This window comes from Meles meles, chromosome 7 (genome assembly GCF_922984935.1).
Source record: "Meles meles chromosome 7, mMelMel3.1 paternal haplotype, whole genome shotgun sequence".
NCBI classification, from domain to species: domain Eukaryota; kingdom Metazoa; phylum Chordata; class Mammalia; order Carnivora; family Mustelidae; genus Meles; species Meles meles.
This window is the reverse complement of record NC_060072.1, coordinates 58,914,330-58,941,413: the sequence shown is the minus strand read 5'-3', so window position 1 is coordinate 58,941,413 and position 27,084 is coordinate 58,914,330. Positions and strand designations below refer to the sequence as shown.

Below are 27,084 nucleotides of genomic sequence, written 5' to 3'. Positions count from 1 at the left end.
AAAAGAGAGCTACCCTATGACCCAGCAACTGCACTATTGTGTATTTACGCTAAAGATACAAATGTAGTGATCCAAAGGGGCCCGTGCACCTGAATGTTTATAGCAGCAATGTCCATAATAGCCAAACTATGGAAAGAGCCTAGATGTCCATCAACAGATGAATGGATAAAGTGTGGTATATATCTAGACTGGAATACTATGCAGCCATCAAAAATGAAATCTTGCCATTTGCATTGACATGGATTGAACTAGAGGGTATTATGCTGTGTGAAATAAGTCAATCAGAGAAAGACAATTATCGTATGATCTCATTGATATGAGGAATCTGAGAAACAAGACTGAGGATCATGGGGGAAGGGAGAGAAAAATGAAACAAAACCAGAGATGGAGACAAACTGACTCTTAATCTCAGGAAGCAACCCGAGGGTTGCTGGAAGGGAGGGACTGGGAGGGTTGGTGTGGCTGGTGATGGACATTGGGGAAGTTATGTGCTATGGTAAGAAAAATAAGTAAATTAATTAACTTAAACAAATAAACTCCCAGAACCTTCTCTTGGTTAAATAATTTTTGGACCAGTTTCTAAATCTTCTTACCCCGGTATTTCTCTTCATGCCCAGTTCTTTCTTTCTGTGAATTCACAGGGCTTCTTGATCACTTACTTGTAGCCTAGGCCTTATTTCATACTCTGCAGTAACTCTATCTCACGTATGCATTGTTCTCACTAGATTATAAACTCTGCCAGAGGCAGATACATAGCAATTATCTAGAATCCCAGCATCTAACCTATCCACGTACCTGGCACATTGTTAAGTGTCTTGAATGAGGAGTGAAAATAAAAGAGCGATGCTAGTGCTCAGAGGGGGAGGGAGGAAGACTATAACTGAAGAACCATGCACACTTGTTTCCTGCTCACAACACCCCTGCCCTGGGAGGACCCCCCACCCCCCAATCTGCTTGCAATGGTCTCCTGGCTCTGCCTGCTGTCTGGGCTGCAGGATGTGAGTGAGCAAGCCCTTCAGCATTTCCCCTTTACCTGAGTACAGTACTGCTTTTCTAGCCTCTGGCTCTCCTTCTGTTTCTGGCAGGTGAGCGACACCACGGACACGATGGTGCCATTGTAGTTCTCCTGGGAAGACGTCCAGGACATCAGCGCAGTCGTTGAGCTTAGGACGTGGACACTCACGTGCTGGGGCTTCTCAGTCAGTTCTTCGATCCACTCTCCTGAAGGACCTGGACATTTCAAATAAGAGCACAAGGGAGGTTTCATGCTGAGCTGGTGGAGATACAAGAGTCGAGTTTAAAAAACCCATTTTTTCCTGTCACCCTTACACACAGAGTCAAGGTAAGACTGGTGGCTGGACGGGCACAGCCCTCTGTCCCCTGCCTCTGAGGTTATTCCAGTAAATTCTTCACCAGAGAGAATTGATTTCTCTTTCAACGCAGAGTGGGTGTGGTAGCGGGTGCATTTGATCCGTGTTTAGAATTCCTCTGCTGTTAGGATCTTCAGTCTCTAGAAAGAATGACTTTGAGATTCAAATTAGCCTCAACTGCCATCATGTGAAAAGATTTCAAATTCGGTAGCAGCGGGATCAAAGAGACGGTGTGTGACTATACTGAGAGAAGAAATCGGCAACAGGCGGCTCAGTTACAGAAGCTTCCTGAGAGCTGAGTGACAATTTGAGGGACGTGGTGGGTTCCCCATTATAAAGTATCTCATCACAAGTGCCCACCATTAGCTTTGTTCTCTTAAGTTTCTCAAGTGGTTACTAGCACCGTGCCTGACCTGTGGTAAGGACTCAAAAAGTGTTGAGGCGGTTATTTTCTATGGAAGTTCCCTGTTGAAATGCACATGTGCAACTTTCCTTTATTTGCTTAGGATACATGTCTCAGTGTCTTAACAGGGAGCTGTATTCCTCAGCTGGGATCCAGGAGGGGGAAAGGAGCAAGTGGCTCTCCCTGGAAGAGCCATCTTGGGCTCACAGCCAATGGGGTCAGGGCGAGAATGACCATAAAAAAAATGACAATAATAATGATGGCAAAGAGATAGAACACTCGGCACATTCTAGACTCTGCTTCAGGCTTATATATGTTTACATATGTTAACCCTTTAATTTTCATAACGGACCTCTGAGTACAAGTATTAATTCCACTTTCAGATGAGGGTGCTGTGCTGAGGCAGAGGGAAGGTAAGTAGATTCAGCCAGAGGAAGGCTGGTTCCAGAATCCATGCTCTTAACCCCTGCATGAAAACTCTGAGGGCACCAGGAACTGTCAAAAGCACTGGTTTGGAGATGGGAAAGTTGATCAAAACTCGGCTTTGACTTTGACCTTGGACAAATGCATAACTTCTCTGAATCTCTGTCAATGCACAGGCCAAATGGATTAAACCACTGAAATGTTAGAATTGAAAACTTGAGAGATCCAATACCTCATTTAAGAGATGAGAAAAGATAGAGGTCCAGAGATGTGTGTGACTCTCACACAGCTAGTAAGTGTCTGGGGGCCAACCTAGACCTCTGGTCTCCTGGCTCAGTGCTTTGTGACAATTTATCATGATGCCATCAGTCACTGAGATCAAATGAGATCATAGGTGTTAGAGAACTCTGTAATTGCGAAGTGTTTTCATTGCCGTTAGGAAGATTACTGGGGTAACTGGGGCACAGAGAGCCGAAGTGGGAGGAAGCAAAAGCAAAACAAATTCACTCGTTCAGTGATTTTATGTTTGGACTAACCCTGATAATCAAGCCAAGGTCATGGGTCACTGCAGGCTATGTGGAAATGGACTTTGCTATCGAATATTCCTGGGTTCTAGTCGTCATTTGAACACTTGGGAAAGTCACTAACCTTTCTGTGCCTTGGGTTTTTTTTCCACCTGAAACATGGGATCACTGAAATGTAAAGCTGTTGGGGGACGAATGTAAATGCGTACCTTTCTTCTCATCTCTGAGGAAAGCCTTCAAAACCACAGAAATACAAATCATAATGCAACAAGAGAAACATAAATCTTAATGGAATTTAATAAATATTAATGTCATAGATTAATACCAGAACAATTTGGTCAGGAAAATGGGCTGTGAGTATCATTCAGCTGGTATGAGCCTGTACTATGTTGAGGCAGCTTACTGAGTTCCAGGATGTTATTTGTATCTATAGTTTCCAGTTTCAAACTAGAGATGTATATGCAGTACCCCTGAATAACTCATTACTGCAGATCAGAATAGCCTAAACACTAAAAATATTATTCTTTTAATGCAAGAGAAAAAAAACCCCAGAATTTTTAGTGTCCTATATTCTTCTAGATGAATATTAAGATACATCTCTTTGAAATAATCATATTTTTGAGCAATTCTGACACAGTCTCAATTCAGATACTCTAGAACAGAGTGCCTGACACATGAAAGTTGTTCATTTATTGAAGGTACAACAGAATTAATAAATTAGTAGTATAACCCCAGAGTAGGATTTTATAATTTGGTATGAGAAATAAGATGTACACAAATAAAACAAATCTAGAAAAATAAGTTCTGTATTTTGTGTTGTGCACTATGAAACACAGTAGAAATTCAGAGAAGGGAAGGACCAGCATAGTCAGAATAGCTGAGGGAGATTTTTCTAGAAGCTTGACACTTAGGGTGCATCTCTATTGAGGGACACGAAAACCTTCTGGTGAATGAAACATTTTAGCTTCACAGGAAGAACTAAATAGTAAATTTCATTCTCATTCTTGAGTGACTAACTGAAATCCATGCAGGTAAAATCGTGACTATTCTTTCTGTATACCTCATGGGTCTTTAGGCCTCTTACCAATGGCAACATTTTTTTTTTTTAAGATTTTATTTATTTATTTGACAGACTGAGATCACAAGTAGGCAGAGAGCCAGGCGGGGGGAGAGGGGGGAGGTGGGGGGTTGGGGGCGCGAAGCAGGCTCCCTGTTGAGCAGAGAGCCCGATGCTGAGCTTGATCCCAGGACCTTGAGATCATGACCTGAGCTGAAGGCAGAGGCTTAACCCACTGAGCCACCCAGGTGTCCCAATATTTTTGGTTTCTTAAGTAGAAATGCTACATGGGACCTTTTCAACATTTTTCAGCTGTTAAATAAGCGGATCTCTTCCCTCTGTCCTCCTCATTCTCCCATACCCTTTTGAGGATTATTTGCTGAAAGGTGGTATTTGCCTTTGGAGAAGTTGACAAAGTGTGTGGTGGTCATCTTTTTTGAAGAGTCATTTTTATCCATTGCCTTCTGGTTTTTTCTTTCGGCAGATGGGAGGCACATTTAACTGCTGATAAACGAGGTAACTGATTTTTGGCCTTGAAACCTCTGGTGAGCATATTCCGATTAGCTAAGAACATTACAGACTTGCGCAATTGGTGCAGCTTCTGGAGGCTAGTTATTTGCTCCATTATTGCCCCTCATGGAATCAGGGGAAGCCACCCGAAGACTTGAATTGGGGCTTTTAGAATGCTCTAGCTTTGTCTTCTTGGGCCAAATTTATGGTGACCACCAGGTCCCACAACACTTACATCTCTGGTTTTCTTTCGAGCTCTCTCAGCTCAATATTCTAATGAGACTTTTCCCTCAGTCCAACAATATCAATTTTCTATATGGCCTCAAATGAAAGTCACAGGTCCTAAACAGAGTGTCTGTGTCCTTGGAGGGTTTGTTACAGCTAGTGTGGAAGGTCAGCTTAATAAATGTTCAATTATCACCATAATAAAAAAATCCGTAAGTTAAATCTCTGGGCAGGTTTTTTACTATGAAACATGCATATATTTCTTCTGCTGTCAAAATCTCATGGATCCGGACCTCTTCTGACCTTGATGATTTCTCAGGGTCTCTGAGGTTTGATGAATAATTGATGCCTGAACATCATTAATCTCCCCAGCTCTCTTGTCCTAGCTCCCCCATAAGTGCAAAATAATCTCGTTGGTACTTACTGATATAAAAACTAAGTGATTTTGCTGACTGGCTTTTTCGAGTTTCACAAGATCCTGAGGAGCTAAAGGTCATCACGGATAACTTGTATTTCCCAGGCTCCTTCAGTTCTGCGACAAATTCGTGTGCTTCCTCATCCACTGTCAAATATTCAGTAAAGTTTTCTGCATCTTATACAAAAAAGAGAATATATATGAATTAAAACCTGGAAGGGCCTTGAATGTAGACAAGTCAATACAAAAAATTCGTATTTTTATACTGTTTCCTTTCTTTTGTCAAGTTCAGTTATACATCTTCATCAAAGGCACTAGAAAAAAAACATGGCCAAGTATTCAAAGTGCTTTTCATAATACTTTAAAATAACCAAACTAAAATATGATATCTGAATCAAAAAGCTTAGGGATGAGTATATACTGCATATTCTTAGGTACTATTACCCAACAACACCATATGCACAGAATAGAAGTAGAATGTCAGGAGAAGATTACAATAGTTGACTTTCTCATCTGGATATATAAAAAAATAACAGTAGTAAGTATCTTATCTGTTCTTTGTGGTAGTATTAAATACCCAGAGATGCTTTAAAATAAATTGAATTATTTCTAGTTGGAAATAATTCTTCTGGGTAGATTTTCTGACTCTTGTAACCCTCATCCTTCATCTGTCTTCTCCCAGATTTTACTTTCTAAAAGTAAAAATGATTTTGCATTGCTTCAAAGTCCAATCCTGCTGTTTATTACTTCCTTGAAGTTGTTCTCATCAGTTGGTGACTACAATAGCCTTCAAAAGAACACACTGCAGTCAGATAAAAGCATGACTGAACGTTCATGGAAATACTCATTAAAAAAAATTGTGAGTTACAAGACCCTATTTTCCACAGAATATACTGTGGAACAGAAAAAATAAAAGACAGATTAAGGGCAGATGAAGATAAATATCTTTTATACAAGTAATGCCAGGTAAATGTGAAGATTTTTGACTCAAATAATTGGAAATGGCAAAAGATTTCAATTTTACACAATATTTGGGTATGATCAATTGTTCTATAGTCCAGGGTAGAGGAATCCACAAATTTTGGTGTCTTATTTTTAAATACTATTTTTTAAAAAGATTTTATTTATTTATTTGACAGACAGAGATCACAAGTAGGCAGAGAGGCAGGCAGAGAGAGAGGAGGAAGCAGGCTCCCTGCTGAGCAAAGAGCCCAATGTGGGGCTTGATCCCAGGACCCTGGGATCATGACCTGAGCCAAAGGCAGAGGCTTTAACCCACTGAGCCACTCAGGTGCCCCTTGGTGTCTTATTCTATAAAATAAAATAAGGGCAAACAAGAGGCACTCTATGATGTTACCTGATACTAGTGTCCTGCCCTGAAAATAAAGCTATCATATGAACTTCAAATTTTGACAACTTGATATTTGCCACTCAAACGAGACTAGAAAGTATAAAATGAAGTATGTTATTGAAAAAACAAAACAAATAGCAAATAACTATAATAACCTGCCAAATGACCATTTAAATGTGATTCATGACCCACACTGACTATAGGCCAGGGCCCTGTTTTTCATGAGTTAGTGGACTAAAATACGAAGAAGAGCTCTGGGATGTTAGATCAATGACCATGGTCCAGGATACGGCAGCTATGGTGAAAATACTAGTTGCTGTACATTTCCTATTTTATGACCAGCTCCTCTTTAGGAAAATGTAGAGTGGTGCTGGTCTCCCAGGGGCCCACCCTGAGGCAAATGAGAGTCGCTAGATGAGCCAGACCTGGGGCTGGCCCCCTTGTGAAGGTAGCCTTCTTGTCAGAAAGATTGTTTTGCTACATGATTCACAAACAGTATACTAGGAAGTAGAAAATTTCTCTAGGATATTTTGTAATTTGGCATGGTTAGACCTTCAATTCAAACTCTTTCCAAATAGAAAGTTTTCCTCAGTGGCCTGGGATACATGACATGTTGGGCAGTAAAAGGTAAGCAAGCTGTGAATGCGCGAAACTTAGAAACTACCTAAGCCTTGGATTCTGATCCTACCTATTTAATTGTGTTTTCTAGTCTTAGGGAGCATTGCTACTCAAATTCTTCCCTTTCTTGACCATTTTTTTCTCTAAATAGTAACTGTCTCCCATCAGTCTTTCTTCCTAAATATTTTGGTTTTAACATATGTCAATGCCCTTTCCTTTGCGCATCAGTTCTTATTTTCACTGATTTCCTGTCACTTTACCTTCTCTTTCTATGTGGATATGGAACCCATCAAAGGCAGTGGGTGGTTTGGGTGGTAACCAATTCAGGATCATTTGCACAGGAAAAAATGAGAGCGAGCCTGCTGTTGATTTCTCAGTCTCACTGAGCATACTGTTATTTTCATATTCCATGGGAAGGACACTGACAAAGTCATCTTCACTCTCGGGGGTGGCGGGGGCGCTGCCCCACCAGTAGGGCTGGGATGTAGTCTCGTCGTTGCTGCTGTTGAAATCGGGCCAACCGGAAGAAATGTTACCAGAGGGACTTTCAGAGGCTTCGTCCGTGAAATGGAAGAGTTTGTCTTTTCCCACCATCTCTTGTGATCTAATGAAGGATTCCTCTGGGAAACTGCCACTCTGTTCTTCCCAATTGTTTTTGTTCAAGTTTACAATACGAACCGAGATATTTCGAGGTGGATAAGGGGCTGTAAGAGAGAGAATTTTTATTTTCCAGTAATTTTTAATTCTATTGTAGTGAATACTTAATCTATTAGTGAGTCAAATACACAAGCGGATGTACAAATAGAGGTTAGTTTTACTTCTACTATATAAAGATAATCTACATCAAGAATTATTGTGGTGTCAAGTTCCACATTTGTCTAAGATTTTGTATGCAATGTGTACACATGGGTATATTAGCACTCATACTTCAAATACATTAAATAGTGATATGATGCTTGTTCAAGTGGGAATCTAACCATGTCCAAAATAGAGTTTCATAAATATTCTTTAGCTTATCAAAATCTCCTTTTAAAAAACCTGAGTCTCTGCCACTGGATCTTTTTGACAAAAAAGCAACTACAGTGTACTCTAGCTATCAAGATAAAAATACTGCCTGTGACAATTGTACTTAAGAGAGTTGCATATGTGCCTTTATTTTTTTTTATTTTTTAAGATTTATTTATCTATTTGACAGAGAGAGAGAGAGAGATCACAAGTAGGCAGAGACCAGCAGAGAGAGAGAGGAAGCAGGCTCCCTGCTGAGCAGAGAGCCCAATGCTGAGCTTGATCCCAGGACCTTGAGATCATGACCTGAGCTGAAGGCAGAGACTTAACCCACTGAGCCACACAGGCGTCCCAAGTTTCCTTTTTTTCTTTTTAAAGATTTATTTGTTTATTCGACAGAGAGAGAGAAAGAGAGAGAGATCACCAATAGGCAGAGATGCATATGTGCCTTTAGAAACATTAACACGCATGTTAGAAATATGGCTTCACTCCTCACCTCTCTAGAATGAAACATTTGAGCACAAAATCCATGTATGAATTAGGGAAGCATACCTTTCTGTGGGTAGAAAATTATGAAGGCACACTGTCTGGTCTCTACCTGCAACTGTTTCTATCTATCCTTCAAATAGCAGCTGAAATATCACCTCTTCCATGAACTTTCCCTCCTTTGTGCAGTTACATAACTTTGTACCTCTTAGGACACATATCAGTTCTGCATTGTGTGATTGCCATTTGTGTTATGCCCCTACCATTTTTGAGGACAGGGAACCTATTCCACCAGACTCTGTCTTCATCTCTCTCATACTTAGAACAACTTCCTGGTAGAAGTCACTCAATTGATAATGTTTCCTTACTTGAATTGAATGATGAAAAATACAAATAGAGTCTTAGATGTTGCCATTATGTGACTAACTTATTTAGCTGAAATAGTTTCTTTGTCTTGTCTTACTTAATGGAAATCATGACATCTTAGAATTCAGACTGGCAGGGTCTCAGGGATGATCTATTACAATCCATTCCCAAAGTTCATATGAAAGGCATCTCCAACATTCCTAAAGAGTAATTTGGGCACATTAGGCATGGGCAATGTCAATTACATTGGTATTGGTGACAGGCACTTAGTAGGTATATAATTATTTCCATCCATTCTTCCATTTATCCATCCATCCATCCATCCATCCATCCATCCATCCATCCTATAACACTGCTTCTTATTAGTGATGCTACTAGGATTAAACACTGCAAGTTTAGACACATCTGAATTCCAATATTTTCTTTTAATAATCTGATATTCTGGGGGCACCTGGGTGGCTCAGTAGGTTAAAGCCGCTGCCTTCAGCTCAGGTCATGATCCCAGGGTCCTGGGATCAAGCCCTGCATTGGGGTTCCTGCTCCGCGGGGAGCCTGCTTTCCTCCCTCTCTCTGCCTGCCTCTCTGCCTACTTGTGATCTCTGTCAAATAAATAAATAAATAAATAATCTTAAAAAAATCTGATATTCTGTCCTAGAACATCTCCTGTCATTTTTATTGCCATATGAGAATTTTGCCAAGTTATAGAATAACCGATGTCTACTTGGTCAAGTTAAGTTACTTAATTATAACTTTTGGTAGAATCATGTGGTTTTTTCCCATTCAAAGATTATAAATCTATGATAACATTGATGTATTTTATTTTACTTTATATTTTTAAAGATTTTATTTATTTATTTGACAGATGGAGATCACAAGTAGGCAGAGAAGCAAGAAAAGAGAGAGGAGGAAGCAGGGTCCCTGCTGAGCAGAGAGCCCGGTGCGGGGCTCGATCCCAGGACCATGGGATCATGACCTGAGCCGAAGGCAGAGGCTTTAATCCTCTGAGCCACCCAGGCACCCCTACATTGATATATTTAGATTTTTCTTTTCAAAATTTCACTCCGTTCCTATTACAAATATATATTTATTTTATTTCTTAGCTCTAGCACAGAATTTTTTTTCACAATGATAGAAAGTATACATGCAATAAGCATATAGTTTAATTGTTTTTAAACTGAATTTGATTCTTCAAAAAACTTACCAGTTCTATGCTGTTTGGGCTCATGACTGACACCACTGTACTCCACAAGAGTACTTTTATTAAAAGTTGCCTCAGATACCAGTTGAAAAGTGATGTTACTATAACATATTCCTGGAAGCCAGTGATTAAATACTGTTTTTCCCTTAAAGAAATCTGAGAATAAAAACAATTATATTAAAATTCTGATCTCCTAAATGCCACATACTTCTAGAAAGTCCTAAACAATTATGATTAAATAACTGTAAGATATTATTTCCTGCAACTTCTGGCACCCTCAGTAATACAAAATTGGCCTAATCAAGATTAAAGATGAAAATTTGGATCTTTATATCCAAAATCTTGAAAAGCTTTTTCTGCAGGAATTGGATACAATGGAATTCAATCTTTATTATAGGAACATTTTGTGTATTAAATGGAGACGATAATGTGCAGAAATTGCAGAGATTAGGTTTATGCTAGCCATTTATTTTATGATAAAAATCAAAGATATTTTGCCACCTTATGACTTAGGAAAAAGTGATTTCATAAGACATGTTTTCACTAGGCTACTTGTAAAAACTGGACTGTTTTTGAAGTAGTATGGTTTATCTGCCAGTTGGCAGCACCTTATTTAAGAAGGAAGGAAAGAATGAAGAAAAGAAGGAAAAAGGAAGGAAGGAAGGAAGGAAGGAAGGAAGGAAGGAAGGAAGGAAAGGAGACTGGGATTTTATTTGAAAAACATTAAAGAAAATAATAAAATTAAGATTCCAGTCCAAATTAGAAGGAAATGTGGAAAAGAAACTAAAAGTGCCACTTATAGAACTAAAAGCTTAAAATAAATTTAAAAATTAATTAACTTAAAAAGGAGAGCATATTTATCGATTTATTTTAAAACTCCTGGCTTTTAGTTCCACAAAAATTCCAGATGCTTTTCAATCATTCATGAACTTGTATTTGCATGTGATCCCTAAGCAAATAAGGCCCCATTTATTAATTTGCAGAAAATCAGTTTTCATTGAAAATTTAAAAATACATAATTTGTGGAGTCTATGTTTATAGTTATTTAATGCTTTAAAGCTTCAAAAAATATAAATTCACTGCATTGTTTTAAACCATGTCTCATAAAAATGAAATCCATGGAAGAAATGAGTTTCTGAAAGCAGCAAGTCAAAATGACACTTAACTGGATACTGTGACCTGTGTGCTTCAGTATCCCTTTTTCATCTCACCAGTACCTATTTCCAGTTACAACCATTGAACTTTGATAACCACCATCTAAGCCCTCACAGAGAAATGTTATAGTTTTTTATCCTGAGTGTATCTAAGTTTCTTTCCTTCCCAATTCACTCCTAGTGGAGCTGAATGCCCTCCCTCTTTTCCTCTTTCCTGCTCCCCAACAGTCTACTTGGAGAAGGTGACCATGTTCTTTTCAAATGATAAATTCCCATAGGATCTTTTTTTCTCATCTTCCCACAGGGTCCCCATTAGGCCAGTATAAACAATGAAACCAATTTTTGTATATTAATGCGATCATTTAGCTGGCCATACAGATAAACATATCCAAAGGAACAAAAAAGCATTATCATTCGTGTTTGAGAATAATCTTGGATCACCTCCAAGCAAAACGTGGTAGAAGGTGCCTTTCTAGCTTCTTTGTTCTAGAAATGCCCTTCTAACACACCCAGAAGTAAATCGTTAGGTGAGGTGTTTCTAAGTTTATGTTTGAATTTATTTCTTGTATCAGACATGATGCCTTTGGCAAGGCTAACATACAAGTGATAATAATTTGAGTATTTCTTATGCTTATGCATTGCCTGTGACTAGCAAACCAGATGTTCTAAGATTCCTCATGACAAGATTTTCATAAATTAATAACTATTTTTAATGGCTCTTCCATGGTCAGCGAATCATAAGACCTCTTTAGAGCAAGACAGAAGACCATTTGGCAAACATCACATAAAAAAGGGTATTTTAAAGGTGATATTTATCACCCTTCTTTTTGCTTCTTACCTTTATATAGCATTGTTCGGAAGTCTTTCCCTTCCCAGTAGCTTATGTTTACTCTTGTGAAAACATTGTATTTTTCTGGATAATGAATTTCAAACAGGACTCCTGTTTCAGGAGAAGGTTTATAGTCATATATTGAAACACTGGTTACAGGTAGGGGTTCTGAAGAATGGAAGTAAATGGACAAAGGGGAAGTGGAGAAAAAGGGAGAAAGGCCATTATCAATACTTGGAAGTACCAAAAATTATATCTATCAGAACACTTTCCACACTTTTATTATCCATAAGCACTAAACTCCCCCATACTCATGAGTTGACCAATCTCCAGAGAAGTAATTAACAAAGTACATTTATGTGGTGTTGCACCTTTCAAAGAAATTTCATATTCATTTTTTCCATATGCTTTTTGCAATAACCCTGAGATCTGGGATGAGAAAATATGAATATTGCTATTCAAAGATAAAAATAATGATGATGTCTCAGAGACTTTAAATTATTTGTTAAAGGTAACTTAACAAGTATGTGGCAGAGTCTATATCTCCAAATTCCTAGTTCATTTTTCTTTATTTGAAGCCAAGAAAACTTGATGTTAATAACAGACCAGTAATAGAAAATACATTTTGGCTCTGACCAAGGATAAATGTTTATGTGATCATTTGTTTTTCTGTATAAACTTAATATTTATTTTTCTCTATTAACTGTAAGATTGCAAGCCACACTGTGTTGAGATAAATTAGTTTATCAAACCATTCTTCCTGCAGAAGTTTAAAAAAATGTTTATTTCTATTTTGCTTGAGCTGTTAACTCATTACAGAAGTTTTTAAATACTCATTTTTTAAAAAAAGGTTTTATTATTTGTTCATCAGAGACAGAGAGAGAGAGAGAGAGAGAGAGAGGGAGAAACAGGTTCCCCACTGAGCAGGGAGCCCGATGTGGGACTTGATCCCAGGCCCCTGGGATCATGACCTGAGCTGAAGGCAGATGCTTAACCAACTGAACCACCCAGCTGTCCCACTAGATACTCATTTTTTAAAACTTCAACTCGATTCACATCTGCATCTCCTCTGTATCCCATTCTTCAGCAAAATTCTTGTAAAAATGACTGAGCCCCTTCACCCTTCTGAAGGGGCTATTGGATAAGTTTTATATGCATTCATTTGATTTGAGAAAATCATTTAAATATTTGGTTTGGAGTCAACTCTTGTATTACAGACAAAAATAATTTTGATTCAAAGTCTTATCATTAGAGGATTCTCAGACATCATTTACAGCCTAAATGAAAGCAGTACCCTTGCTTTAAATTTTACACTTTTAAAATTTCAAGTTTCAATACCCAAGGACACCAAAATTTAATTTAATTTATTCCACAAGTATCAAGGAACTACTTTGTCTTAATCTGTAGGTAAATATTTTTCATTTTGCCCTCCAGGATCATAATCTATTTTAGCTTTTGCTTTTGATTTAAGAGATCCAGGAAGGACTGAAGCAACATGTTAAAGATTTGATTTTTTTCCCTGGAATTTTCTTAAAAACCAAGCTAACATCTAGCAAAAAAAAAAAAAAAAAAAAAAAAAAAAAATCAGGAAAGACCTTCAGATTACAGCATATATTGCAGTCAAATGCTCTACCACTGAGCTATACCCCCAGATTACAGCATATATTGTGATCATGTCCAGGTAGACTGCATGCTGTATTCTATGGTTAAAATGTTTCTAGTTTATCTTTGATTTGTCCTTGGTCTCCTTGCTTAAAGATAACATCTACAGAGTGAACTCACTTGTGTCATGTAAACCAACCACCCAACCAACTCACCCACCAGTCCAGGAAGACTTTTGTATTTCTCTTTGATTAAACTCCCCCCCAGCCCCCCGGCCCAAATTTTGAACTATTTGAAGATCTTTCTTTCAACCCAGTCTAATTACTAACCCACAGAGTCTACCAAATCCACCTGCTGCCTCTGTATCTAAGGGAACCAAGATGAAAGCTAACAAAAAAAGGCAGGCACAGAGCAGGGGCTATTCTACTCCTGCTGTCCAGTATCTCAGCCTCACCAGGGTTCCGTCCTACTGAAAAGAGAAGTGAGAGGTCCACCCATTCTTTCATGCCCTGAGGCATGGCATCTGCACATCAAAGACATAGTCTAATTTTGAAATTCGAGAGATGAGGATTACAGCATAGCTATTTTATTTTGTGATTTTTTTTTTTTTTTTTTTTTTGGCTCTTGCAGGCTACTTCACTTTAAACTAAAAAATTTTTTGAAATGCCTACTTGCCTGTTTGCTTCCTACAGTTCTCTTGGCTTCAACATAAGTAACCCAGGTCAGCAGCAAATTCTAAAGTCCAAGCCCGGGCATTACTGAGGCAAATTCAATCCAAGAATTACTATTTTCAATAGAACTCAAATGCACTCTCTAAAAATATTTTACTGTCTCTCCAGTGACTTCCCTCATTATTTTTCTTTTTAGAAATTATGTGAAGTACTATGAACCAGGGCTGATATTACTCAAGTGTTTTTCAGTGATGACAAGGTTAAATCTTGATCTAATTCAATTTTCCTTTCTCTGCCAGCTACCCTTTACTCTTCCATTTCTTATCTTAGGCACCAGGCAGGACTGGACAGAGAAACAGAGTTGTTAGAAAATGCGTCATTTATTACTTTTGTTTGTTTGTTCCTTTTTTGTCCTCAGGTCTTTTTATTTTTCAAGAAACTAAGTATTACAAAATATATTTGAAACTCCCTCATATAATTCACTCAGATCCCATTTGCCTCCTATGTTGGCCTAAGGTAAATTAGTAGTCTGAATTTGGTGGTTATCTTCTGATGTGTTTTTTACTTTTGTATTTATGTGTCCCATATCCATATGAAATGTTATTTTGCATTTATATATTACATGAATGGTATATTATATGAATCATTTTGCAGCTTACTTTTATCAACTATCACTGCTTTTGATTTGTCCACCTTGACGCAAGTATCTCTAGAAACTTTGTTTCAGTGTTCACTTTAGAAGTAAACAAACTATACGGTTTAGCTGTTATTTTGTTAGATTGTTTTCAATCATCCATTTTTTGTAAATAATGTTGCAATAAATGTCTTGAGACATGTTTCTGGACTATCCAGATCCTGGGTGGTAGGGTATGCACATCTTCCATTGTGAGATATTGTGAAAATGTGTTCTAACCCTATGTCAATTTACATTTCCATCAGCAGTGTATGATAGGTCGTCTTTCTCCATATTCTTTTTTCAAAGCTTGCTCATATCAACCTTTTTAGTTTTTGCCACTCTGAGACATATGAAAATTTGTCTCTGTTTTAATTTCTTATTCACAAAGGAGGTTGATTATCTTTTCTTAGGTTTATTGGTTATTCAGCTTTTGTTTTCTTAAAATTTTTGGTTCGTTTGCCTGTTTCATGGGTTCTTTTTCCATATTCTCCTGCTAATTTGTAATGCAATTTTTGTCATCGGTTGCATTCTCACTGTCATTTTTGTGTGTGTACGTGTCCTATGCCTTCCTTCTGGATTCACCTTCCTTGTTAAAACACATCACTTAGTTATTTAAGTTAAAGTCTAGGTGTTAAATTCTCCTAGGCTTTTTATTCTGGAAAAGTTCTTTATCTTTTGTCTTTATTCTTTGCTTTTTTAAAAAAGATTTTATTTATTTGAGAGACAGAGTGCATGAGTTGGGTGGGAGCAGCAGAGGGAAAGGGAGAAGCAGGCTCTCCACTGAGCAGGAAGCCAGATGTGGGGCTTGATCCCAGGACCCTGGGATTATGACCTGAGTTGAAGGCAGATGTTTAACCAACTGAGTCCCCAGGTGCCTCTATATCTTTATTCTTGATGTAGTTTAGCTGGATATAAAATTATAAGATTTCCTCTCAGTATTTTGAAGCTATTGCTCCATTGTCTTCTTGAATCAATTATTGGGGAACAGAAAATGTTGGTGAGACCAACAGTTGTTCCTTTCTACATATTATGGATTTTTTTTTCCTTTGATACCTTCTACACTTTTTATTTGTCCTTGATAATCTATGATTTCACCACCACATAGCTGGATGTAGTCTTATTTTTGAATTACCCTACTAGGTATTTGGAATGCTTTGCCAGAGGCGCCTGGGTGGCTCAGTGGGTTGGAATGCTTTGCCAATCTGTGGATTCAGGTCATTCAAGTCTTGGAAATTTTCATAATCAACTCTTGAAATATTGTACCCATTATTCCCTTCACTCTCTTTTTCCTGAACTCTTAACCTCCTTAGTTAGAGCCTCTCCCACCTTCATATCCAAGAACTGTGCTAAATTATGAGGCAATCACAAATAATACTATTTACTATTTAAATGCATTTTTACTATTTACTATTTACTATTTAAATGCATCAGTGCAGAATTTATCTCATCATTTGAAGTTTTCTTAATTGAATTTAAATTTGACTAATTAAGTTAGTTTTGCCTAGTCTAAGCAACTAAATATAAATTAAATAATTATATTTTTCACTTCTAAAAAATTTTAATTTATGTTTATTTGATGCATTTTTATTTAATTTCTGTCAATCTTTGCTTCATTATGTTTTGATCCTTTTGAATGGATGGAATTCTTATATTTATCTCTTTGACTATCATAAAATACTGTAAATTTGTTGTCAAATTGCTATACAAAATGTAATCTGCAATATTATGGATGTTTGATGTCTATTTTTTTTAATGTAGATTTCACTGTATTCTTTGAAATACAGGCCCTAGACTGACTTTGTGTCTTCTTATTGCCCTGTTTCTAGCTTATTCTTGCTGTTGATACAATTTAGCCACTGCTTTTGTTCAGCTCACCCCAGCTCCCAGTCTAGAACCAGGGCATATTCACATTATTCTGAAGTTCTTGATATTGTGGATGATATAGTGGCTATGACAAATTCATTCCCTGAGTCAGAGGTTTACTAAGCTTCTCCTTGATAATAAGACTCAATGTGTATTCCCTACATCCCAAGGCCTCCATCTATAATTCTATCACAGATGGAAAGAATCTCCACGCCAAACAGAAATCTTGGGTCTGTGCCCTGCCTAGAATGGAGCATTCCAATCCTTACTGTACTGGGGCCCAAGATCAGGGCTGTGTTCTTTCAGATGCAGAGCACAGAGGCCCCAGGACTTTAGCCTATCTCCCCCCTTGTAACTTCTGTTTTGTTTCTGATTCATAGAGATACATATCTTATTTTTGAGCCTACCAATATACTTCTGGTTTTCTTTTTGATTTGTGGTAGGAGCAAAAAGTGTGTCACAAGCAGATTCTTACTGAATTATTTTTGCAAGAAATCCTAACATGAAATTCCCATTTCTTCTTTCGATAAAAAATATTAAAATGACATTTAATATGATTTTTTTTCTCATTTAGGTGTCCCACATAATAAAATCTGGTGTTTAATCAAAGACTGTTTTATGTCCCTTAACTACATTTGAATCATCCATGACAATCATGAATAAGAAAGTCTTTAAAGTTCTGGAAGTAACTGAGACAGAAGATAAGGGAACAAGACAAATGTAGAGCAAATACTGCTTAAAGAAATCAGAATTAACTCTGTGCTCCTTGGTAACTGCTAAGAGCCAACAGGTGCTTCTTTCTGAGATGGCTCTGTTTTGATGGACTGAAAGTAAAGGAGCTGTTGGATTAGTGACCAGCGTCCTTGCTTTTGATGTGACCAACCTAAGAATGTCTGTTCTGACACAGTCCTCTTGAGGGAAAGAAACCTGTGATTAGGCCTTCACTTTATTTATTTATTTTTTTTTTTAAAGAGAGAGAGAAAGAGTGTGAGTGGGTGGGGTGGGGCAGAGGGAACAGGAGAGAGAAAATCATAAGCAGGCTCCCCACTCAGTGCGGAGCCAGTGCCAGGCTCAATCTCATGACCCTGAGATCATGACCTGAGCTGAATTTAAGAGTCAGACGCTTCACTGACCGAGTCACCCAGGTGTCCCAGGGCCTCACTTCTGATGTCAGGAGCAGAAAAAAACGGGACTGATCCCAAGTCCCAGGCCAGAGCATCTAACTTATGTTTAGATGATGATTTGGAACCTAACCTGACAGCTTAGCTCTATCCACGCAGGCCACTGAGGTGAGCTGGCAGCAGCTGCAGCCCATGGTCCAAGAGTCATGGTCACAATCAAACCCATGAGCTTAATTCAAGTCTTCACCACTTCCTTCCTGGAATATTTCAACAGCTTTCTCTATTATTCTCCTTGACTCCAGTCTCACCTTAATTTTTCTACTTGTTTCTGCTCAAAACCTCTAAACCTACAGGCCACCTGATATTCTCAGTCTCTGCCTTACACCTGTCACTTGCACCTTCCTGACTTTGCCCTGCCTGATCTGTTTTGACTCTCCTTTGCTTCCAAACCCTCGAGTAATTTTCTGTTTAATGTCATTGGTATTGTTTACATTTATTGATCTTATTTGAAATGCTACACATTTTGTTAAGGAGTGTATTTTAATATTTTTCACATTATAAAATACTACATTATTTTATGGTACCCTCCACCAAAACTGCAAACTCACAGCCCGCAAGACAAATCTGGCCTGCCACTTGTTTTTCTATGACTTGTGAGCTAAGAATGGTGTTTACATTGTTAAATGGTTAACAAAAATTAACAGAGGATTAATGTCTTGTGATATATCAGAATTATGTGAATTTTAAATTTTAGTGTCTTTATTTTTTTATTTTATTTTATTTATTTATTTGACAGAGAGAGAGAGATCATAAGTAGGCAGAGAGGCAGGTAGAGAGAGAGTGGGAGGTGGGATCCCCACCAAGCAAAGAGCCGGATGTGGGGCTCTATCCCAGGACCCTGAGTTCATGACCTGGGCTGAACAGAGAGGCTTAACCCACTGAGCCACCCAGGTGCCCCTAAATTTTAGTGTCGTTAAATAAAGTTTTATTAGAATGCAGCCATGCTTGTTCACTTAGGTACTGCCTATGGCTGCTTTTGTGCTGCAACACTAGAGGTGAATAATCCCAACAGACTGTGCAGCCCCCAGGAGATAAAACTCTATAATCTAAGTCTTTACAGAAAAATCTTGCTAAGATTAAAGATTTAAAAACTGAGATTTAAAGAAAGTAATAACTTACCTAATGCTACACTAATGGTTTCTAGATTACTTTGCTGGCTTTATAGTTCATACTTTGAACCACTACTCAAAAACACCTGCTTGAATCAAAAGACAACTGACAGAATGGGAGAAGATTTTTGCAAACAACATATGAGATAAAGGGCTAGTATCCAAAATCTATAAAGAACTTATCAAACTCAACACCCAAAGAACAAATAATCCAATCAAGAAATGGGCAGAGGACATAAACAGACATTTTTGCAAAGAAGACATCCAGATGGCCAAAAGACACATGAAAAAGTGTTCCATATCACTCGGCATCAGGGAAATACTAATCAAAACCACAATGAGATACCACATCACACCAGTCAGAATGGCTAAAATTAACAAATCAGGAAACGACAGATGCTGATGAGTATGCGGAGAAAGGGGAACCCTTCTACACTGTTGGTGGGAATGCAAGCTGGTGCAACTACTATGGCAAATAGGGTGGAGGTTCCTCAAAGAGTTGAAAATAGAGCTACCCTACCACCCAGCAATCCCACTACTAGGTATTTACCCTAAAGATACAAATGTAGTGATCCGAAGGGGCACATGCACCCCAATGTTTATAGCAGCAATGTCCACAATAGCCAAACTATGGAAAGAATCTAGATGTCCATCAACAGATGAATGGATAAAGAAGATGTGGTATATATACACTATGGAATACTATGGAATGTATCGAATACATGTATGGATGTATGGAATACATCAAAAGAAATGAAATCTTGCCAATTGCAATGACATGGATGGAACTAGAGGGTATTATGCTGAGCAAAATAAGTCAATCAGAGAAAGGCAATTATCATATGATATACCTGATATGAGGAAGTTGAGAGGCAAAGTGGGGGATTTAGGGGTAGGGAAGGAAAAAATGAAACAAGATGGGATTGGGAGGGAGACAAACTATAAGAGACTCTTAATCTCACAAAACAAATTGAGGGTTGCCAGGGGGAGGGGCGTAAGGAGAGGGTGGTTCGGTTATGAGCATTGGGGAAGGTATGTGCTATGGTAAGTGCTGTGAAGTGCATAGACCTGTTGATTCACAGACCTGTACCCCTGGGGCTAATAATACATTATATGTTAATAAAAAATTAAAAAAAAATACTTGCTTGATAATTTGCCCATTGCAGTGTAGACTTCAGGATACTATGACTTACAGCTCTGAGAAGGAGCTTTCCTCAATAAAATCTTATTATGTCATTTCTTTGTATGTGTCACCATTCCTCATCACTTCTGGATTAAAGTCTAAACTCTTGTGAGGTAGTCAAGATTCCTCCCAATCTTTCTAGCTACCTTCCTTATTATTTTCTGGAATGATAGGTGCTACATATGATAACTCCTTGCAATGCACAAGAAGGTCCAGTCTTTGCAAATATGATTCCCTTTGACTCCGTTGTAACACTTTCCATTCTTTATTCATTTTCACTACACCATCAAAGATTGTATTTTCTGAGGTGCCTTCCCAATGTTCGCTAAGGAAGGCTGGGCAATCTCTTTCACATAATTTTCTTAGAGCATTTATCATGTTTTTGTAATGATTTTTTTGTCTTTTAACTATAATATACCATCTTCCAATGTGGGTATGAAGGACATGACATACAGAATGTGCACAATAAATAAAATAAAAATTCATGCATTATTTTATTTATAATACATGAATTTACATTTGCATAATGTATTAATGCATGTTTATATTTATACAATATATTATAGAATACATGAGATTCTATCATAGAGTGTCTCTAAAGTGTTCTGCAATGTTTACAACTACTACCTCTCGGATTTTACTAACACACAAGACAGCAGGGGGTAATGACATTTCTCCAATCTGTAAGCAATTGCTTTCATGTGTTATTTTATCTATGAAGAAATGACTTCTCTCTAAAGTGAGAAAATATACTGAAAATTCTTAATCAATTAAATATTAATCAGATGTCAGAGCTTAAGGGTTGCTAAACTCCTTTGAGCTGGCCAAATGTCTTCTTTGTGCTGAATTTATTTTTTGCCATGTTTTTCAGCATTCTCTAAGAGCACCAGACTCAGGACAGCTATAGAGAACTATCAAAGGATGGCCCTGGAGCCAATTACTTTGTCACTGCGTATTTCATCAAGACAAGTATCTACCACACAATAAATGACTGCACCAAATATACCCTCTTATTCTCAAGAGTAATGTGTCATCTCTTTGAGCAGATACTATTAATGTTTCCTAAACTTTAAAAAAAGCTTCCTGTTATAAAAATAAAGATGGCAAAAATGCATCGTTCACTGACAAATAGTGGCGATTTTAGACCTCAAAACTAATCTTAGTTATCACGTACTTTAATTCCCTCTTTTTTAAAGGAGGAAGATGAAACCAAATGTCACCTAATGTCACCTCATGCGTAAGGTCACAGAAATATTTGTGCCTTAATTCCCGATTCTTATATTCTGAACCTAATTTCTCTTTTAAAACCGAGGATGATGTAATTGAGTCTTTAAAAATGAGATACAGTAGGAGAGACAAGAAACCATCATTAGTTAGTTTTTGCTTTTTAGAAATCAATGCAGATTTCCTCTTCCACTTAGGATGTAGAAATTTACAAGTCAATGTCACTCTCTCAGCCCTCAACAAGAAGAAAAAGCCAAATAATCCATGAGATCATGATTTTTCTTGAATCTAGCAGAGATCTAAGATTACAAGGCAAACAAATGAACTAAATACCCAAGAGTGACAAACCCCCTGCAAACAGAAGGGACATTAACTGCTTCATCTTTGGCAGAGCATGGCAGGAGGAGGGGGGCTCCATTAAAACAGGAAAGAAGATAGATTTTAATAAATTCATAAAGGCTGGATGTGTTTTCAATGACAGTTTAGAACTGTTTGTCCAATAAAATAGCTGTTAGCCACCTGCGGTTATTTTAATTAAACTTAGAATGAATCAAAATTAAATAAAATTAAAAATTAGTGGCTACTTAGCCCAGAGAGTTCCAAATAAGACAAACTGAAAGAGATCCCCTCAAGACACATTATGATTAAAATGTCAAAAGTTAAAGATAAAGAGAGAATCTTAAAAGGAGCAAGAGAAGGTACATACAAGGGAACTCTCATAAGAGTATTAGCATTTGGGAGCCTGGGTGGCTCAGTCAATCAAGTGTCTGATTTCCACTCTGGTCATGATCCCAGGGTCCTGGGATCTACTCCCGCATCAGGATTCTTGCTTAGCGGGGAGCCTGCTTCTCCCTCCCTCTGCCTGTTGCTTCCACTGTTTGTGTTCACTCTCTCATTCTTTCTCACTCAAAAAAAAAAAAAAAGAATATTACCATATTTTTCAGCAGAAACTTTACAGACCAGAAGGGGATGGCAAATACATTCAAAGTGCTGAAAGGAAAAAAATTTCTAACCAAGAGTATTCTATCTGGCAAGGTTATCATTTAAGATTTGAAAGAGAAAAAAATTTGCAGACAAGCAAAAGCTAAAGGAATTCATCACTACTAAACTGGCCTTACAAGAAATGTTAAGGGACTTCTCTAAACTGAAAAGAAAGGACACTAATTAGTGATATATCGCTATTATATTATTAATTATTATTATTATCATCAGAGAATCTAACTAGACATTTTTTCCAAAGAAAACATGCAGATGGCCCCAAAACACATGAAAAGATAGTCAACATCACTAAGCATCAGGGAAATGCAAATCAAAAGGGGTATCACCTCGCACCTGTCAGAATGGTTATTATAAAAAAGACAAGAAATAACAAGTATTGGTAAGAATGTGGAGGAAGGGAACTCTTGTGCACTCTTGATAGGAATGTAAACTAGAATAGCTACTATGGAAAACGGTATGGAGATTTCTCAAAAAACTAAAAATTAATTTGAAAAGATGTATACAATATACATAAGATATATATATGATATGTATTTGTACATATATGTATATCTTTTCAAATTATACATATATAATTTGAAAAGATATACCTCCATGTTCATAGCAGCATTATTTACAATAGCCAAGATATGAAAACAACCTGAGCATCCACCAATGGACGAATGGATAAAGAAGATGTGGTAAATCTATGAGCAATGGAATACTACTCAGACATAAAAAAAGAATCAAATCTTGCCATTTGCAACAACTTGACAGAACGTAAGGGTATTTTGCCAAGTGAAATAAGTTAGACAGAGATAGAAACTGTATGATCCCACTTATATGTGGAATCTAAAAAACAAACAAAGCAAAGAAAAACTCATAGAAGCAAAGAACAGAATGGTGGTTTCTAGAGGAGAGAGGGGTGGTAGGGAGGGCAAAGTGGGTGAAGGGGGTCAAGGGGTACAAACTTCAGTTATAAAATAAATAAGTCATAGGGATGTAATGTACAGTATGGTGACTGTAGTCAATAATAATATATTGCATATTTGAAAGTCATCAAGAAATCTTAAGTGTTTTCACTGCAAGAAAAAAAAATTGAGACTGAATGGTGAAAACAGTAACTTGATTTACTGTGGTGATTGTCTTGTAGAATATAAAAATATCAAACCATTGTGTTGTATACATGAAACTAACATAATCATAAAAGTAATCTTAAAAGTGTAAAGATGAAAAGCTTCAAACTTCATGTAAATTTCAAATATGTAAAGCATAAACTAAAAGAAGTACAGGAGAAAAAGACAATAGATATAGTTGGAGATTTTACATACCACTAACCATCATTTTAGACAGAAAATCAGTAAGCGTAGAGAAGATTGAACAACCAACTTGACCTAATTGAAATCCATCAAAATTTCACCCAACAGCTGCCCACAGAATACACACCAAGACATACCATATTTGGGGTCATAAAACAAACTGCAACAATTTTAAAGTACCTGAAATCACATAAAGTATGTTCTCTGATCACAACAGAGTTTACCTAGAAATGAATAAAAGGGTCTCTGAAAAATTACAAAATGGATATTCAGCAGCATACTTTCTAAGCCCACATGTTGAAAAAGAAATCACAAAAGAAAATAAACAAATACTTTGAATACAACTCATAGCACACATTAAAATGTCCAGGAGATATAATGGAAATCTCTTATCATGTGCCTACTTACCATTTACTTATCATTAGCTTACTGATCAAATGACTTTATGAACCATCAACTAAGGGGCTGACTGTTGGAGCTTTTTCTGGTCTGGAGTGGCTAAGCGCATGCTAATGAATGTTAGGTCAACAACAATAACTACACTTTTATTTTGCTTTATGCCTTAGTCTCCCCCCACCCCCACGGCAGTTCTTTCTTCTATTACTTGCTCAACTGAATTGAATTAATATTTATTGAACACTTATTAAGTGTAAAGTTAATGCTAGGTGCCTATGAGATTGTGAAGTTGGTAAGGCACAGTTTCGGATTTCAAGGAATTGTATTATCGCCATTGTTTACCTAGATCTGCTCCCCGGACCTATTAACGCCCAGTTCACCTTTCTCTGCAACTTGTTTAAAACGGTATTTTAGAAAAGGCAGGTTCTTCCTTTAATTCTATTAAGTCTTGGATTTGCTCATTATATTTATAAACCTTGAAGGTCTTGGGTTTATGTCATTCCATTCCTAATTTTTTAGGATTCAATACTGATTCTAGGACTCTGAGAAGGGAAATATTGATTAATTTTTGACAGACATATTAAAAATATGTCTTCTAGCTTGATTCTGAGTTCTTGTTTCCTGATGTTTCTCTTTCCTTTTATGCTAAGAGAAAAAAAAAATCACTATGTCCTTTTCCTTATTTGTGGCGAAAATGACTTCAAGTAGCTGGCATTTAAGAAAATCACAGCCACTGGAAAATTAGCCCTGAAGGGTAATAAGCAAAAAGAATTTTACTGAGCCATTAAATTGCTCTGGTGGTAAACTCTGCCGTCTTATAGATAACAGTTCTTCTTCTAACACATTCATCAACATATATGATAAAATTATATCTTAATTTGAGATTAGGTATTAATGTTCCAGAGAGAAAAGTAAAAATCACATATAGTTAAAATTATTCCTAAAAATTCTTAATGTCAACATGAATGTTTTAAGACATGAACTACTAAAGGTTAAAATGCCAATGATTTGAGGGTTTTTTTGGTATTTTTCTTGGGCAGTGGAAGCCAAGGCTTTTTGGAGCGTGAGGTCAAGAATATAAATGGATAAATAATATCTTTTTCTCTCTCTCAGCTAAAAATGTATAATTAATTTTGAGAAGGCTAAATATGAGTATAAATTCCTTGTCTCAAAACCCAAATGGCTTAATATAAGAGTATGTGTCCTGGAAAAAAAATAGCTAGTTATAATCATACTATTCAGTTATGTATCAAAAAATTACATGGTCCAATCATGAATCTAAAATTATTATTCAACCTGAAAATATATTGTCTCATCGAGGTGCACTTTTTTGGGTTTGAAACAGATTTTTCTTTAACAGAAGGTAACAGTTAAACATTATCAAATGCTGGCACAAAACCGTATTTTCAACAAAAAACCAGAACTTTGAATTTATGCCGCTCGACTTCAAGGTGATTGGACTTGCGGTCCTGGACTGATGTTCTTTCAGTGAGAGCCCCATGAGAATATACCCAAAGAAGAAACACAGAGGACAATGCTATAAACGATGCTTACTTGTTAACACAGTGATTGATCTGGATGGCTTGGTAACCACATTTCCATTTACCACTACCAGAGTGATTATATAATAAAGGCCATGGTAATTAGCCTTAAAGGTAACAGGAGGAGGCAAAGTGCTGTTGAAGTTCTCAAATTCGAAGAAGTAATTTTTTGATTCCCCAGTTATCTTCACAACATACACAGATGATGGGCTCATGACATCTGAGGCTTCTAAAGACACAGCGATGCTATTATCATCTTGAACAGTTACATGGAATGTTGTGGCATTCTGTTTAAGAAAAGAGAAAAACAAAAGGAAATGAAGGTCAAATTGAGATCGTTAGCAATAAAATTATGCTGAGCTTGTTTTTCCAAAACTGATGTTTGTGATAAGCATCACCCAGGTATTTTAGTGTTCAAGGAAAAAGAGAAGGAGAGAGTTTAACCCTCTTATGACTACGGATCTACTCGGGATTTTATTTTTGATTCTTCTCCATTGAAAAGCTGCTCCCAGTTCCTGGATTGTGTCATGTAATAAACACAAAATAAACACTGTGGAAATGAGTAAACAATGAAATGAATGAAAATCATCTTGGCACTTCCAGAGAAATTCTTGGTTTCAGCTCTCCTGGAGAAACTGTACGGATGGAGCACTCTGGAAGGAGTAATGCTGTGGTATCCTAGGAGAATTTTAGAAGAATGTTGCAAAACATTTATTTCCTCTCTCATTTTTCACCTGTCATTTCCGAAAATAATAATAATTTAAAAAGTCAGGACTGAGAATCCTGTTATAATCCTCCTCACTGGAGGTTAGCCAGTCTTTAGTCAGAGAAGCTAACAGGCTCTTTGAAGAAGGAACCAGACTGAGGATCATTGGAAAAGGCAGCGGTCAGGGGAATGAAAACCACTCAAATGGTTCTAGATCAATGTTTATGGACAGTATTTGAAAAGCCATGGTGTGGTCAGTTTAAATATTCCTTCCTGATTCTTTCCCACACTGTACAGCAGAACAGTCCTTCTGCTCTCTGGTCTCCCACAAGACTCACATACTTTGTATCATTGCTGCTTTGCTTTTAATTCATCTTCGGAGTATGTGGGGTCTGGGAAGTTATTTCCCTGCTTTGAGCCTCAGATCTCTCTTCTGTGAAAGGGGGACAGAACAATTGCTAAAACTTGCTTAGGACTTACCAGGATCCAGATACGAAGCTAGGCAGGTCTATAAACAGTCATCTCATTTAATATGCAAAATGACCTGATGAGACAGGGACTTTTATCAATGTCAGTTTGTAGTTAAGGAAACCGAGGGTCAGAAGGATTGAGTCACCTGCTCAAGGTCACACATCTAGTCTGGACTCTTAACCACTGAACTACACAAGTACCGAAATTGAGCTTCGTTATGTCCACATGTC

General features: G+C 37.3%; 1 protein-coding gene across 1 annotated transcript in view; it reads right to left on the bottom strand.

Moving 5' to 3' along the window:
• The window catches only part of PTPRO (protein tyrosine phosphatase receptor type O), a 242,160-nt gene that overhangs the window by 87,954 nt on the left and 127,122 nt on the right, over positions 1 to 27,084 (bottom strand). The window contains exons 2-7 of the mRNA XM_046013693.1: positions 25,691 to 25,964; positions 11,944 to 12,102; positions 9,955 to 10,107; positions 7,157 to 7,600; positions 4,937 to 5,104; positions 1,034 to 1,230 (exon numbers count right to left, since the gene is read on the bottom strand). Coding sequence (XP_045869649.1) covers positions 1,034 to 1,230; positions 4,937 to 5,104; positions 7,157 to 7,600; positions 9,955 to 10,107; positions 11,944 to 12,102; positions 25,691 to 25,964 — 1,395 coding nt within the window. The remainder of the gene's footprint in view (positions 1 to 1,033; positions 1,231 to 4,936; positions 5,105 to 7,156; positions 7,601 to 9,954; positions 10,108 to 11,943; positions 12,103 to 25,690; positions 25,965 to 27,084) is intronic.